This window comes from Amphiura filiformis, chromosome 19 (assembly GCF_039555335.1).
Source record: "Amphiura filiformis chromosome 19, Afil_fr2py, whole genome shotgun sequence".
In the NCBI taxonomy this organism is placed as follows: Eukaryota; Metazoa; Echinodermata; class Ophiuroidea; order Amphilepidida; family Amphiuridae; genus Amphiura; species Amphiura filiformis.
In genome coordinates, this window is record NC_092646.1 from 59,385,385 (window position 1) to 59,403,600 (window position 18,216).

The window sequence follows — 18,216 nt, forward strand, 5'->3', positions numbered from 1 at the left end:
TTTATTTGCTACCACCAAGAGTCAAGAAGTTCTAAAACTTTTTTTTTTTTTTAGTGTACAATATTTAATTTTTCAATATGTTTCTTTTGTGCATTAAGTTCAACAATGAAAAATAAGAGAAACATAAAAAAGTAATACAGAATAAACCTGAAAACAAAGGTGTGCTTGTATTCAACTTTCGTTGTGCAAAATTTTGATGGTTAGCCACTCTTGACACCCCTGTCATCTTGCGCTCATAAATTAAGTTGCTTTTAAGATACGGAATTGAAACTTTGCGGACAGTTACAAAAAGGATCCATGAATAATATCTGAAAAAACGACGTTGTTTTGTTATACCATCACAAAATGCGGTTTATTTTCTACATGTAACCTTTTTATGGGACACCTTGTACTTTCTTCCCAGGACTTTCTTTCCGCTCAGGTAGGTCTATAGTTAGCTGTTTGCATTAATTCTTATTGTTGGATTGAAGTTCAAGCTTGAGACCGTGTATATGTGTAGAACAAATTTGTTCTGGTTCAGCAAAACATATTGCTAACATGTGTCAAGATGCGTTGCAGAGACTTGTATTCTGTAAAAGGACCAAGCAAAACCAAACCTATAAAGACAGCTCCTGAACATGGCTTCGCCAAATTCATCTGCATTATTGTTTGACTATTTTTCGACCCAGTCATGCCTTATATTCAGTGTATCATTCCTGATTGTATATCGATTATTAACTCGCCATAAACAGGTGAAGCTACCGCCTGGACCGCCATGTCTACCTCTTGTCGGCAACATCCATAAACTTGGCGGGAAACAAATACATGCAGTGACGGCAAACATGTCCGCTAAGTATGGCGGTATTATGAACATTAATTTGGCAGGAAAGAAAGCGGTGTTACTGACAGATCTCCATATAATACGAGAGGCTTTTTTGGACAAAACTGATCGATTTTCAGATAGATCTAATAGCCGATTTGGTGAATATATAAATGGGTACAAAGGTAAGAGAGGATTTTTTTATTTGCATTTCCTCATCTTCATAAACCGATCTAGTTAGTTAATGTTACTTCATCTTCATCATCGTCTTCTTTCCTCTTTCTTCCCTTTTATTCATCTTATTTTTCCTCTTCTTCGTCGTACGTCGTCATCCCTTCTTCTTCTGCTCCTTCTTCTTCTTTTGTTGTTAAATAATTACAATTAGAATGGCAGGATTTTGCCTTCTAAATAGTCCTACTTCATTATGAGAAAAATGTTAAACACTTCAACGAAATTATCAACGAATAGAAATGTCTTTACCTACCGGTGACCTGGGTGATCTAATGTACTAAACATTTAACCTCTGCCCTATGAACTCTTACCCTCATGAAATATGGCACTTATTGTCTAGACCTAGGATACGTATTCTTGATTAGTACGTCAATTCCGTTGCCCTCATCTAAATTTACCTGATTAGAAGTGCACGGATCTGTTGCCCTCATCTAAATTTACCTGATTAGAAGTGCACGGATCTAGTTTTCTGAGCTTGTACATGTAGCACAGTACGTGCGTCATATGCAACGTTTGAGATCGATTTTGAATGCAATTGTGTACGTACTGAACGTGATAAAGGGCAAAAAGGGACCTGCATACTTTCTCTCCAGGACTTTCTTTCCGGTCAGGTAGGTCAATAGTTCGCTATTTCCAATTCTGTGTGTAAGGTTGAAACCGCGTAGTAGGCCTATATAACAAATATAATAGAACAAATTTGTTCTGGTTCAGCGAATCCTATTGCTGACCTGTGCCAGGTTCTAAGTCGCTCTTGGGAATATATACATTTTGCAGAGACCTGTAAAAGGATCAAGTAAAACCAAACCAATAACATGGCTGCGTTAAATGTATCTGCATTATTGTTTGACTATCTATCGCTCCAGATATGCCTTATATTCAGTGTATCATTCCTGATTGTATATCGATTATTAACTCGCCAAAAACAGGTGAAGCTACCGCCTGGACCGCCATGCCTACCTCTTGTCGGCAACATCCATAAACTTGGCGGGAAACAAATACATGCAGTGACGGCAAACATGTCCGCTAAGTATGGCGGTATTATGAACATTAATTTGGCAGGAAAGAAAGCGGTGTTACTGACAGATCTCCATATAATACGAGAGGCTTTTTTGGACAAAACTGATCGATTTTCAGATAGATCTAATAGCCGATTTGGTGAATATATAAATGGGTACAGAGGTAAGAGAGGAATTTGTTATTTGCATTTCCTCATCTTCATAAACCGATCGTCTAGTTGGTCATCTTTATTGTCGTCTTCTTTCCTCTTTCTTCTCTTTTTTTCATCTTATTCTTTTTCCTCTTCTTCGTCGTACGTCGTCACCCCTTCTTCTGCTCCTTCTCCTTCTTTTGTTGTTTTAACAATAGTTACATTTAGAATGCGCCGCCAGCGTTGTTTTTGCAAGGCCAAAATACGCAATGCATCATGGGAAAATGTCGACATCCATAGCCCGCGTAATACGAATACAACACAGTAACAGTATGTTATTGCATGTTTAAATGTCAACATAAACGAATGTACATTAAAACAACAATTTACAATTATAGTAGATCCAATTTCTATCTATTGATCAGACGGAATTCTTCGTGGAGCTGTTTTTAACATTATTATTATCGCACTTGCGTAAAAATGATGGCTTAGAACGGCGATGTCGACTCCGGAGGTCAAAAGATGGACTTGCAAAAGCAACCGCTGGCAGCGCATCGTATTATGAAACGCGAGAATTGGGACTTAGCAATAATATAGTAAAAACCACATAAGTTTCATTTCAAATATTTCCTTTTTAATTAACAGGAAGTCTAATTTTCGAAAATGGCAACGGCTGGAAGTCGCACCGACGTACGACCCTTAGAGCTCTCCGTAACTTTGGTATGGGTAAGCGAAGCCTTGAAAACCAGATCAACGAGGAAGGACGTTGTCTCGCGAGAAGTTTTGAACAAGAAAATGGTCGACCTTTTAATCCTCAAGCAACTGTTCAAAACGCAGTAGCTAATGTAATATGCAGCATAAGTTTTGGGAACAGATACGATTATGATGATCCAGAGTTTAGAAGACTTCTAGATTATATAAAGGTACATTTACTTCAACATATCAAAGGATCAAAATCATAATTTATTTAATATATTGTGCCAAAAAAAATATCTGTACACTAGGAAAAAATCGTCATTTTGAAATGAAACCATATTTGGTAAATATTTTTTTTAAATTATGCGCTATCTGATCCTATACATTATGACACCCCATTGAATCCAATGTGACCTCAAGAAGCAAAGTTACAAGCATTTGATTAGACGAATACCCAGTTTTAAAAGTGACAAACTGGCCTATTCAAAATCCACGTACTAGACTTCTGGTTTGAGAGTTGTGAATGACTTTCATTTAAAAAAAACCATAAGGAACAAAAGAGACAAAAGAACTGAAAATTAAAATGAAGAGAAGAAAAAAAAAATGAAAAAAAACCTTACTGCTTTGAACAAAGCTTCACTGAAGAAACTGTGTTGTCTCTTTGGACCTTGGTCTAAGCAATTGCTTGAAACTTATTTAGGTCACATTGGATTCAACGGGGCGTCATAATGCGTTTAGATATTGCATCTATTAAAGACATCCAATCAGATTTTCTTTTTTATCAAACGAAAGCTAACACTTAACCCCTAAAAACACTTTTAGTCACTAGGTCAACAGATAACACAATTCAATGTTATAGCAACGCGAATGTGGAAAATCTGTTGAAAACTACCTATTCAAGCACATTTTTTGACCAAAGTGTAGGTTATAAAAGTCAAAACCTCAAATGTTTCTTACAATATGTATGTCATTAAATGAAAAAGCACACTTATATTGTCCATATACTAGAGTCACTAGAATGAGCAATGGTCAATCCTCTTTAAATTGCCAATCTTGTGCACAAAGTTACTATTTTCGCCTGTTTTATCATACGGTTGTAAATTCAATGAACTATGACTTTAAAAAAAAAGCGCTTACAAATTGATATGCCTTAAACTCAAACAGGGATTCATGAAGAAACTTGCTGGTCCAAGCCTGGTGGCAGTTTTCCCTAGACTATGGTTTACACCACTTTACAAATCTCTGAGGAAGCAAAATGACGAGATGAGAACATTTCTTCAAGAAGTGGTAGAACAGCATAAAGATACATTTGATGTAAATGACATCCGGGATATCATTGATGTTCATCTTCAGGTAAGAGTGAACGCAAAAAATATTGATATTAGTATAAAAGTATATTTACTGTCTTAATTATTCATCTAATTGTTGGTGTACCTCAAGGTTCCATTATTTTTATTGCTCTTATCAATGATGCTTCTGAAAATGCGAAAGCTTGCAGCTTCAAGTATGTCGTCGACGTGAGCCTTGCGGAAGTCCGTCCTGCCAACCAGCCTACTCAGATAGATTTGGATGTCCAGAATGTAAGGTTATGCAAATCTGCTTCAAAAGGCAGCCGCCCAACCCACCTGATCTTGTTATTGCTGGAAAAAAGCTTGAGTTGGTGAATGAAACCAAGATTCTAGGCCTTACTGTTCAGTCAGACCTATGCTGGGACTTACAAGTCAACAGTATGATTTCTAAAAGCAGTCGCAGAATTTACATGCTGAGCAGACTGAAGCGTTTTGGAGTACCCGTGGAGGACCTTGTTTCTGTGTACGTGGGATATGTCCGTCCCACTGTTGAGTATGCTTCGCCTGTATGGCACGGCAGTATCACCATCCAGCAAACTCAACGGATTGAAAGAATCCAAAAAAGGGCCTGCCGCATCATTCTTGGTTCAACATACCTCGTACACAGATGCATTGTCCCTCACGGGTCTCCAATCGCTTGAAGAAAGACGTAATCACCTTTGCTGTCAATTTGCACCTCTGAGAAATATACTCACCTGTTCCCTTTCAACAAGAGTTCCCATGGTATGTGTCTTAGAAGATCTAGCACTTACCATGTCCCAAGGTACAGGACCAATAGATTTGGTACAGTCCCATTCCTTACCTCACAAGGCTTCTTAACCATCAGTGATCAGTGTTTAAATTTGTCTTGATCTTCTGATCTTATCTTGTTTTTCTGATGTGTGTTGACTAAGTTGCTTTAATTTTGCTGTGAGGTGGGGGGGGGGGGGGGTTGTGGTTGTCCATTAGTGTTTTTCATTGACGGTGTGTTTTAATCATGATTATGTAGCAGCATTTTTTACCTAGTTATATCATATTTGATTTTTTTTTTTTACAATTTGGCTGGTCCAATCTATGTGCAATATCTTGTTTTTCATTGAATTGAATGAAGTTCATTGAATGAAGTTCTTAATGCCTGTGTTTATTTGTGTGTGAGGGCTGATAATCTGGATGTGAGAGTATATGAGCGTTGTGTGTAGAAATACGATGGGTTGTGCGGAAATGTGGTGAGAGGTGTGTGTGGAGGGGAGTCTATGTATGCACTTGAGAGAGTTTATATTTGGAGTGTTTGCAGGGCTATGTGGATATAATTGAGTTTTGTGAATTTTGATTTATAATTCAATGTAAATTTAATATGTGTTTGATGTATTCAAATGCTTCAGTAAGTGCAATTAATTTCTTTTAATAATCTTATTATGTTTTTCAATGTAATTTTGTATGTTTTTTATGTCATTATAATGTAATATTTTATGTAATTTGGCCTCCGGGCCACGAATTGAAATAAATTTAATCTGAATCTGAATCTGAATCTGATCTTCCATCTTAGGCCCTTTTATTCATTATCAGTGCATGTATAATAGTAGCTCTGCTTTTTTCTGCTTTTGTATAGAGGCTTACCTGGATTATCAATTAATCAACTCAATCAAATCAAATCAAATCAAATCAAATCAAATCAAATCAAATCTACCTTGTTGTATTTGTACCATCCATGTACTCACATTATCTCAACATTGCTTTCATTATCTCCAAAACCATCAAACAATATGAATTAAATGCAAGTAAAATACTGGTATGCTAATTCCAAATCTTTACAATATAATACAATAGAACAACGATGAAGAAGGAGGTACTGCTGAACAAAAGCTTCCACAAGCTCTGATATGGAGGGGTTTATTTGACCTTTTTGCCGCTGGAACTGACACCACATCAAACACTATCTTATGGGGAATACTGCTACTCACACAATATCCACATGTGCAAGAAAAGGTAGAAGGAATCTTGTGTTTCATATACAGACTGTATTAATAAAATCATTGCAACAATGTTATATGCAGTGGAATCATGGCTAACATAAAACCATTACTTGGTTTCTTGACTAGTTCGGGCTCAAACGTTATGTTCCTGGAAACGAGTTGGGCAAAAAAAAAGTAAAAAAGTTGTACCCAAACAATTATGTTTCTGACGATATAGTTCGTTTAGGGATACCCTGTATGTGTCTCTCTCTCACGACTTGATTTAATCAAAATTACTGATTGTTTTCTTTTAATAATTTACATTTGTCAACATATCGATTTAATATGTTATAGTACAGGAGCAGCAACCTCAAAAAAATGACTTCGTTCATCCCCCACTACATACAAGGTTTGACACCATAGGTAGTAAGCATGGACCCTCTAGATCACTGCTAGGTAGGTAGTGGACTCAAATTGTGGTATCACTTTTTTTTTACAGGTCATTTTATGTATGGACGTATAATCGCATAAAATCACAAAAAATAGGACAAAATTAAGGGGTAGGGGAGATATAAACTCCAAGAACTCAACTTTTACTCGTAATTTTGATTTCATTTTGGTATCAATATGTAGCTAAATGATTTCCCTAACTTTCTAGTATTATTTTTAAACAAAAACAGGTTTCATTTGAGCATATTTGGAAGTATATAGTCCATAAATGAGTGGTAATCTGATTTTTTAAAACCATATGTGTAAAGTTTGACATTGGCCTCAAATCTCACAACTATACCACTTTATATTTTCAAAATTGATTCAGTTTCCATTTTTAATTTTTTAATTTAAATTTTAATGTTTTATTTTGTTTTTAATGTTAAGCATATCAAGGGAAACATTATTGTAACAGTTCCAATCATTATAATATGTATGAGTTCGTTGGGGTGTCTGTGGGACGAGGTGTGTGTGGGGTGCTGGGTGTACATAGGGGTGAGGGGATGAATGTGTGTGTGTACATGAATATGTCACTACACTGCACCAACTTCCATTTACAAAATCCATTAAGTTTCCATTGATGTAATATTTTGAATATTTATGTGTAGGACGTGAGTAACCACTGGGAAAAAGACAAAAAAATGTTTAAAAAACCCCCCAAATAACCCAACAAAAACTGATGTTGATTTCCCTTGTATATCAGCATAACATATAGAAAAATATTAAGGGGTAGGGGAAAATAAATCATCAGAACTCAATATTTTACTCATGATATTGACTTCATCTTGGTATTAATTCTATTCAATTCAATTCAATATGTATATCTAATTGATTGTTCTAACTTTTTAGTATTATTTTAAAGCAAAGCGACCATTAGTTGTCAGGTAGATACACAGAAACTGTGAGAAAAGGGTACGTTTTCTATGTTTAACTGCGTAAATATGACAATATTAAGGGGTAGGGGAAATATAAACTGTCCTAACTCAACTTTTACTCATGAAAATGAATTCATCTTGGTATCAAAATGTATCTAAGTGATTGTTCTAACTTTCTAGTATCATTTTAAAGCAAAGCAACCATTAGTTGTCAGACAGATATACAGAAACTGTGAGGAAAAAGTAACTTTTCTATGTCTAACAGCGTGAAGATGACAATATTACGGGGTAGGGGAAATGTAAACTGTCATAACTCAACTTTTACTCATGAAATTGAATTCATCTTGGTATCAAAATATATCCAAGTTATTGGTCTAGCTTTCTAGTATTATTTTAAAGCAAAGCGACCATTATTTGTCAGGCAGATATACAGAAACTGTGAGGAAAAAGTAAATTTTCTATGTCTAACAGCGTAAAATGACAATATTAAGGGGTAGGGGAAATTTGTAACTGCCATAACTCAACTTTTACGCATGAAAATGAATTCATCTTGGTATCAAAATGTATCTAAGTGATTGTTCTAACTTTCTAGTATTATTTTAAAGCAAAACGACCATTATTTGTCAGGTAGATACACAGTATTTGTGAGGAAAAGGTAACTATTCTATGTCTAACAGCATAAATAAATATGACAATATTAAGGGGTAGGGGAAATATAAACTGCCACAATTCAACTTTTACTCATGAAAATGAATTCATCTTGGTATCAAAATGTATTTAAGTGATTGTTCTAACTTTCTAGTATTATTTCAAGGCAAAGCGATCATTAGTTGTCAGGTAGATACACAGTAACTGTGAGGAAAAGGTAAATATTCTATGTTTAACAGCTTAAATATGACAATATTAAGGGGTAGAGGACATATAAACTGCCATAACTCAACATTTACTCATGAGAATGAATTCATCTTGGTATCAAAATGTATCTAATTGGTTATTCTAACTTTCTAGTATTATTATAAAGCAAAGCGACCATTATTTGTCAGGCAGATATACAGAAACTGTGAGGAAAAGGTAAATTTTCTATGTCTAACAGCGTAAAATGACAATATTAAGGGGTTAGGAAATTTATAACTGCCATAACTCAACTTTTACTCATGAAAATGAATTCATCTTGGTATCAAAATGTATCTGATTGGCTGTTCTAACTTTCTATAAACAAAGCGATCATTAGTTGTCAGGTAGATACACAGAAACTGTCACAAGGGACCGTTCACCAAACACTTGTAAGGGGGAGGGGCCTGATGCAAAAAATATCATCGCAAAACTTTTTCGCCCCCCCCCTTTACAGACCTCAAAAATTTTAGGGCCCCCTTTTTGACATGAAAATTATGGGTCAACCCCATAGAAAATTATAATTATAAACTCAATTTTTCCAGGAAAATTTTTGGTCATTTTTTTCAGCACCCCCTTAGGAGGGCCAACATTTTCAGACCCCCTTTTGCATCAGCCCCCCCTTACAAGTGTTTGTGAACGGTCCCTAAATCTGACAATATCAAGGGGTAGGGGGAATATCAACTCCCATAACTCAACTTTTACTCGTGATAATGAATTCATCTAACGTTCTAGTATCATTAGTTGTTATGTAGATACAAAGGAAATGTGAGAAAAAACTTCCACGTGTAACAGTGTCAAATATGGTAATATTAAGGTTAGGGGAAATATTACCATAACTCAACTTTGGCTGCATTAACTGAGAAGGGGAACACGGGAATACAAATCGTTGCACCAAAATTTGAATGTAGTATACGATTGAGGTTTTTTACGTTAATTGGTGCAATTGGACCATTTCTAAAATTTGACCTTTATTTATGATATTTTTGATATATTTGACGTTATAACCCCCGAACTAAGCTTCGTAGAACTATGACAATTGTCTTTTTTAAAATTCTTAGCGATGAGAGGAACAATTTGAGATTACAACAATACAGCATGATAGGATCATTTTTTAGTATTGGCCCCATTATGACCTTCAACCCCTCGTGGGAAACTTAACTGCTTTTAAAATAATGCCAGAAAATGGGAACAATCAAATAGCTACATATGGATACCAAAATGGAATTCATTTTCGTCAGTGAAACTTGTGTTTTAGTGATTTGTATGTCCCCTTACCCCTTAATATTGTCATATTTTACGCTGTTAGACATTGAATATTAACATTTTCATACATTTTATGTCTATCTGCCAGACAACTAATGACTTAATTGCTTTTAAAATAATACTAGAAAGTTAGAACTATCAAATAGCTACATATTGATACCAAAATGAATTCATTTTCATCAGTAAAACTTGAGTTTTGGTGATTTGTATGTCCCCTACCCCTTAATATTGTCATATTTTACGCTGTTAGACATGGAATATCAACATTTTTCTCATATTGTATGTTTAACTACCTGACAACTAATGGTTTAATTGCTTTTGAAATAATACTAGAAGGTTAGAACTATCAAATAGCTACATATTGATACCAAAATGAATTCATTTTCATCAGTAAAACTTGAGCTTGGGTGATATGTATGTCCCTTACCCCTTAATATTGTCATATTTTACGCTGTTAGACATGGAATATCAACATTTTTCTCATATTGTATGTTTAACTACCTGACAACTAATGATTTAATTGCTTTTAAAATAATGCCTGAAAATGAGAACAATCAAATAGCTACATATTGATACCAAAATGAATTCATTTTCATCAGTAAAACTTGAGCTTGGGTGATATGTATGTCCCTTACCCCTTAATATTGTCATATTTTACGCTGTTAGACATTGAATATTAATATTTTCATACATTTTATGTCTATCTACCGGACAACTAATGGCTTAATTGCTTTTGAAATAATACTAGGTTAGAACTATCAAATAGCTACATATTGATACCAAAATGAATTCATTTTCATCAGTAAAACTTGAGTTTTGGTGATTTGTATGTCCCCTACCCCTTAATATTGTCATATTTTACGCTGTTAGACATGGAATATCAACATTTTTCTCATATTGTATGTTTAACTACCTGACAACTAATGATTTAATTGCTTTTAAAATAATGCCTGAAAATGAGAACAATCAAATAGCTACATATTGATACCAAAATGAATTCATTTTCATCAGTAAAACTTGAGTTTGGGTGATTTGTATGTCCCCTTACCCCTTCATATTGTCATATTTTACGCTGTTGGACATTGAATATTAACATTTTCATACATGTTATGTCTATCTACCGGACAACTAATGGCTTAATTGCTTTTGAAATAATACTAGAAGGTTAGAACTATCAAATAGCTACATATTGATACCAAAATGAATTCATTTTCATCAGTAAAACTTGAGTTTTGGTGATTTGTATGTCCCCTACCTCTTAATATTGTCATATTTTACGCTGTTAGACATGGAATATCAACATTTTTCTCATATTGTATGTTTAACTACCTGACAACTAATGATTTAATTGCTTTTAAAATAATGCCTGAAAATGAGAACAATCAAATAGCTACATATTGATACCAAAATGAATTCATTTTCATCAGTAAAACTTGAGCTTGGGTGATATGTATGTCCCTTAGCCCTTAATATTGTCATATTTTACGCTGTTAGACATTGAATATTAACATTTTCATACATTTTATGTCTATCTACCGGACAACTAATGGCTTAATTGCTTTTAAAATAATACTAGAAAGTTAGAACTATCAAATAGCTACATATTGATACCAAAATGAATTCATTTTCATCAGTAAAACTTGAGTTTGGGTGATTTGTATGTCCCCTTACCCCTTCATATTGTCATATTTTACGCTGTTGGACATTGAATATTATTATTTTCATACATGTTATGTCTATCTACCGGACAACTAATGGCTTAATTGCTTGGTGATTTGTATGGCCCCTACCCCTTAATATTGTCATATTTTACGCTGTTAGACATGGAATATCAACATTTTTCTCATATTGTATGTTTAACTACCTGACAACTAATGATTTAATTGCTTTTAAAATAATGCCTGAAAATGAGAACAATCAAATAGCTACATATTGATACCAAAATGAATTCATTTTCATCAGTAAAACTTGAGCTTGGGTGATATGTATGTCCCTTAGCCCTTAATATTGTCATATTTTACGCTGTTAGACATTGAATATTAATATTTTCATACATTTTATGTCTATCTACCGGACAACTAATGGCTTAATTGCTTTTAAAATAATACTAGAAAGTTAGAACTATCAAATAGCTACATATTGATACCAAAATGAATTCACTTTCATCAGTAAAACTTGAGTTTTGGTGATTTGTATGTCCCCTACCCCTTAATATTGTCATATTTGGAATATCAACATTTTTCTCATATTGTATGTTTAACTACCTGACAACTAATGGTTTAATTGCTTTTAAAATAATGCCTGAAAATGAGAACAATCAAATAGCTACATATTGATACCGAAATGGAATTCATTTTCGTCAGTGAAACCTGTGTTTTGGTGATTTGTATGTCCCCTTACCCTTAATATTGTCATATTTTACGCTGTTAGACATTGAATATTAACATTTTCATACATTTTATGTCTATCTACCGGGCAACTAATGGCTTAATTGCTTTTAAAATAATACTAGAAAGTTAGAACTATCAAATAGCTACATATTGACAGTAAAACTTGAGTTTTGGTGATTTGAATGTCCCCTACACCTTAATATTGTCATATTTTACGGTACTACACATGAAAAATTGACATTTTTTAACATTTTATATCTTTCCAGCTAACAATTAATGGTTATTTTGCTTTAAAAGATTACAACAACCAAATAGCTATATATTGATGCCAAAATGAATGAATTATAATGAATAAGTGTCGAGTTACGTTGGTTTGTACGTCCCCTAACCTTTAATATTGTCAAATTTTACGCTGTTACACATTGGAAAATTAAATTTTTATCATATTTTATATCTATCTTATGGTTTTTCTGTTAAAAATAATACTGGAAAGTTAGAGCAATCAATTAGCTACATGTTGATACCATAATGAATTCATTATTATGAGTAAAGGTTGAGTTATGGTGGTTTTTATTTCCCCTACCCTTAATAATGCCATATTTGACATGGTTATACATAGGAAAGTATCCTTTTCTCACATTTTATGGCTATCTACCTGACAATTAATGTTTGCTTTGCTTTAAAATAATACTAACATGTTTGAACAATCAATTAGCTACATATTAATTCCAAAATGAATTCATTATCATGAGTTGAAGTTGAGTTATGATGGTTTATATTTCCCCTACCCCTTAATATTGTTACACACGCTGCTACATGTGGAAAAGTAACTATTTTTTTACATTTTCAGTCTATTTTCCTGACAAACAGCGGTTGATCTCACCCACACATATAAATATTCAAAATATTACATGAATGGCAACTTACCAAACAAATTTTGTTAATAGAACTTATATAGTTCAGCCGAGTGACATATTAAGACATGTAAAACACCCCAACCCTGAACCCTATACACACCCCGCACCCACCCCCACATACCCCCACACACCTACCCCAAACCCACACAACACAAACCAACATGCAAGCAAACATGCACATACATAAATATTTGAATCAGAACATCAAAGTTTGCCTAGATATGCTTGATATTAAAAACAAAATTAAAAAATGGAAACTTAATTAATTTTGAAAATAAAAATTGGCACAATAGTAAAATTTAAAGCCAATGTCACAAAAACACCCACCCTACGCATTGTTGTGAAAAATCTGATTTTTCACTAGTGTATGGACTGGCCACTTCAAATCATGATCAAATGAAACCTAGGTTTGCTTTCAAATAATACTAGGCAGTTAGAACAATCAATTAGCTACATATTCATACCAAAATAATTTCATTATTATGAGTTAAAGTTGAGTTCTTGGAGTTTATATTTCCCCTACCCCTTAATTTTGTCCTATTTTTGGTGAATTTATGCGATTATACGTCCATACATAAAATGACCTGTAAAAAAAGTGATACCACAATTTGAGTCCACTACCTACCTAGCAGTGATCTAGAGGGTCCATACTAACTACCTATGGTGTCAAACCTTGTATGTAGTGGGGGATGAACCAAGTCCTTATTTAGGCCCCCTGTGGGATCTTGCTCCTGGACTATTACAGATGCAACAAGAAATCGATGACGTCATTGGAAGAGAACGTCCTCCTACCTTACCAGATCGCTTACACTTGCCCTACGTTGACGCTACTCTGATGGAGATACAACGCTTTAGACCAGTTGCATGCTTTGTTCCACCGAGAGCTGCTAGTGTTGATACAGAGATTCGGGGTTATAAGATAGCAAAAGGTAAAAAAACTCGATTTTCTGCATAAACATGTAAAATGGAAATAAACGACGGTATTGTGTTGCGTTATGTCATGCTATATACGAATTATACATTCCGTTGTAGGAACGCAAGTTTGGGCCAATCTATATGCAGTGCTTCACAGTCCAGAACACTGGAGTGATCCTGACGAGTTCATACCAGAACGGTTCCTATCAGCAGATGGGAAGAAGACTGAGGCACCAGACGCATTTATACCGTTTGGAGCAGGTAAATACAGAAACACTTATTGTTTTAAATCGAAATTGATCTAGGTAGAAATTAGTAAAATGTTAAGGGGCTGTGCAATAATTATGAGTCCTTTTGGCGAGCCGAAAGGGGGGGCAATTTTGGGCAAGCCAAGGGGGGAGGGGGGCAAGTGATTTTGGCACACATTCTTTGGGCGCCTTTTACATAAAACGCGCCTTTTAAATATAAGTGACGTATTGTGTGCATATTGCTATTCGTCGTACGTCTTATAATATACGTCCCAGCTGCGTGATGCTCCGCACAATAATACATGTGATAAGATTGGCAAGCTAATGCATGCATTGTAGCTGCTGGAATGAAATAGCAATTTTCTTCGTTTTACCTCATTTGCTTCGCTTGAAATTTAAAGGGAACAATATGATCAGTGAAAACTAACATTTAAAAAAGAATCTATTCTTTATATGCAATCACACATTATTGCTCTAAGTACCTGGTAGAGATTTTTAAAAAGGCAGTTATTTTACTACATTTTCATTTCAGGTCGTCGAATTTGCATCGGTGAACAACTTGCCCGGATGGAGCTGTTTCTATTCCTGACAAATTTACTCCAACGGTTTACGCTCAAAATTCCACAAGAGGACCCAAAACCGAACCTTGCGGGTTACCATGGCCTTACTTTGTCACCGGACCGGTTCAGAATATGTGCCGTCACCAGATAAATTACATATCATATGAAGTTAACAAATTCAAAGCCACTTCCCAGCACAGCCTGCTGGGAAGTGGCTTTGCCGTGGTTCTGACACCACAAAATGTATATACATGTATATGCATTTCTGTTAAGTTGAAACCATGACAAATTATCCGTCTGATGATCGGTATTCCCAATGATCGTAAGTGGGGGTATGCTGTGAAACTAGTAGTAACGGTTGCCTTTTTCAGAGGTCTATACTTTGAATTTGTTTCTACGCGCACCTGTAATGGGTTTGATCACTTTTAATTCCAAAGTTAGTCACCTGAAAAATAATACTTGTTATTTAGTTATAGCGTTAAAATACCCAACAAAAAATTCCGACGGTACAGTTCTTAATGCATTTTACCTTTACATTACATCACGTTATACTTACAAGTATTGGCTGCCGGAATCGTACAAAAACGTGCCATTCTTATGAATTGCTACATTTGTATCTTCGGAAGATCTAAAGTAAGAAAGAAAATGCTTTTAAAACAAAGTCCTTTTAAAACCTTTAAAGCCATTATACACAATTTCCGTCAAATGATAATTGTCTTATTTTTACACAAAGTACTGAAAAATTATTAGCAATAACTGGCTAACGTACGGGAGGTACTCTACGAAAGGTTTAGGGTTCAAGTCTCCGCACAGGGAGGTATGTCCGGAGTTTTTTCTTTGGCTTATCTTCCTTCATCTTACGTTTCATTGTAATTTAATGTTAATGTGCTAGTGTGCGTTACGCGGTTTCATCTTTCGCTTGTATGTCAGGAAGGGTTTATGCCGAAATTAGGTACTGTACTGAAAGAAATCCCACTGGCTATTTTAGTAGTTATATGGAGTTATTTAGGGATTTAATAATACGACCTTACGTCGAAATTTCGCTAATACTTGTAACAAAACGACCTTGGCTGATTCCATTTAGGTGTAAGTTGGGATCTGTGTATCGTACCGTTTCGTACGTTATGGCTTTAAAGGAGTTGACCGTGTTATTTGTATGTTTATGGTAGAACTACTGAGCCATATTTTGTAACATGGACTACGAAGCCCCCCCCCCCCTCTATGGTCATCTTTGATGGCAGGTCCTACCTCCGGGTAAGGCGATTCGGTAAAAAATTTATCACTTAAATGAGCGCAAAGGATGGATCTACGATTAGCTTGGGTCGTTTGGTCGTAAACACGTACGTCCCCCGTGTACCCCGTCGCTTATAATAAATGCATAATGTGTGTAACTGAACTTACATGTAATGAATCACAGCCGCATTTGCACCAAACCCAGCAATGTCGTGAAAACTGTTCATTTGAAAGTCAGACTGCATACTACAATATTGAAGAAATATAAAAAAGAAATTATTTTATCAAAAGGTAAAAGCATTACAAGTTGTTACTGGATATTTGATAAAAATGATTGACATCAACATTTAGATTTTGTCTTATGAGATTGATAGACAAAGTTACGAGGAGTAAAATGATATATCTTGATGATAGGGATGATGACGATGACGATCAAGAAGGTGATGATGATGCATGATGATGATGATAATGATGATAATGATGATGATGATGATGATGATGATGATAGGGATGATGATGATAATAATGATGAGGGTGATGACGATAAGCAGGAGGAGGTGATGAGGAGAAAAGGAGAGGAGGAGGATCAGGAGGGGATGAGATGGAGGAGGGGGATGAGGAGAATGAGGAGGATGAAGGAAGGAGGAGCAGGAGGAGAGGAGAAGGAGGAGAAAGAGGAGGGGAAGAAGTGGAGGATTGTTAAGCGTGAATTTACCCTCTGAATTCCCGAGCTTTTTCTTCAACGATTAATTCGCTTAAAACTTCTATGTCTCCTTCCATAGGATTCTGTGGAAAACATAATAGACACAAATAAATAATGAATGGAATGATCGCCAAATAATTATATAGCCTTAACATCATATAACTGTAAAGAATATTAAATTTTATATGGAGAGGAAATAATCGTCCATATTCCATCAATGGAAGTCTGTTTCATTTGTCACCCAACCAACAACAAAAGTAAATAGGCTTTATTTTAAAATTCATTCGTTATTATCTATTATTTACGTATTCATTCTACACCGTGTACTTACACTGATGGGATATACGTGTGGATTCGAGTTATAGGGCTATTCCATTTAAAATCCACACTCTCCCTGTGGAAGATTTAGTTAAAGTCTTTCACAGAGGGAGTATAAGTTTTGAATCAAATAAACATTGGGTAACTTCCACTCACTCCAGTTGTGGAAGACATAATGTAAAGCCATATTAATGCAGGGGTAATATGGGTTTCAAAATAGTTACCTCTGACAGATTACATTTGCAATTCAGACTCCCCCTGTAGAAGATATTTTCAAAATCTTCCACAGGGGTAGGGTGGATTTTAAATAGAATAGCCCATTGAGTATCTTACCTCTAATGCATTGACAGTTTTCTCCAGCCAGGCACCCAGTTCACACAAAGCAATAGAGTCTTTCCGCTGTGAGAAAACATATAACAAACATGTCAATATGTTTGTTCGTTTCAGGATTTGTTTGTTTGTTTGTATGTTTATTTGTATATTGCTTTATTTATTGGATGATTGATTGGTTGGGTCATCAGTTGCTTGCATGGTGGTGTTTTGTTGTTTTACCCAATAAAACCCTTTGTCATCAACTGTCATGTTAGTATCCTATTGTCCCTGGTTTAGACTCAATTGTTTTAAATGTATGAAATTATAGTAGTTTTATCTCCTCTGGAATTTCAAGTCATTTAGATAGCACAGTCCGTTCAGAAGTTACATGCATTCAAAGAAAGTGAGATATTGTTTGAGAGCACCTCAAATATTTTGAGCAGTGAAGCTATTCAACTTGCGTTGCACATCGACCTTTATTTGAATGACAATAGATACCAGATGCAATCCCTATTCGCCATAGAATTAGTGATGTAACAGGATTAACTACCATAGCAATGGGTTTACAATATTTTGAATGTATTGCCTCGTACCATAAGCAGGATGCACTGGCACTGCACAGTGTCAACACCCTGTATTATAAATATTTTTTTCCATACAGCTCAATACTCCGTTGAAATCAATATTCTATTATTGACACAGATAAAGAAACTTTACATATGCATTGTGTTAGTGGACGTGCACCTGGATGGGCTAAACGCGTTTCTTTATACCTATATAGTATAAATGTCATTCTCAAAATTAAATATATCTCAATTTTTACATTGGATTTCAAATTTTTTACATTAAAAGTGCAGTAAAAGATATCCACAGCAAGCTACAAGGCCCCGCTAATTAGTGTACTGATTTTCGAGTGAGTGTACTGGAAACAAAAAACTCTGGTTTT

General features: G+C 35.0%; 2 protein-coding genes across 2 annotated transcripts in view; one reads left to right on the forward strand and one right to left on the reverse strand.

Moving 5' to 3' along the window:
* Nucleotides 1-18,216, reverse strand: part of LOC140141574 (xaa-Pro aminopeptidase 1-like) — a 51,226-nt gene that overhangs the window by 7,562 nt on the left and 25,448 nt on the right. The window contains exons 13-16 of the mRNA XM_072163485.1: nucleotides 17,292-17,357; nucleotides 16,653-16,723; nucleotides 16,106-16,183; nucleotides 15,261-15,332 (exon numbers count right to left, since the gene is read on the reverse strand). Coding sequence (XP_072019586.1) covers nucleotides 15,261-15,332; nucleotides 16,106-16,183; nucleotides 16,653-16,723; nucleotides 17,292-17,357 — 287 coding nt within the window. The remainder of the gene's footprint in view (nucleotides 1-15,260; nucleotides 15,333-16,105; nucleotides 16,184-16,652; nucleotides 16,724-17,291; nucleotides 17,358-18,216) is intronic.
* Nucleotides 1,843-15,163, forward strand: LOC140141654 (cytochrome P450 2J4-like). Its single transcript, XM_072163564.1, has 7 exons — nucleotides 1,843-2,209; nucleotides 2,823-3,100; nucleotides 4,038-4,226; nucleotides 6,029-6,187; nucleotides 13,727-13,910; nucleotides 14,014-14,157; nucleotides 14,677-15,163. Exons 1-7 carry the CDS (start codon nucleotides 1,843-1,845, stop codon nucleotides 14,853-14,855), a joined length of 1,500 nt encoding a protein of 499 aa, XP_072019665.1. The 3' UTR covers nucleotides 14,856-15,163.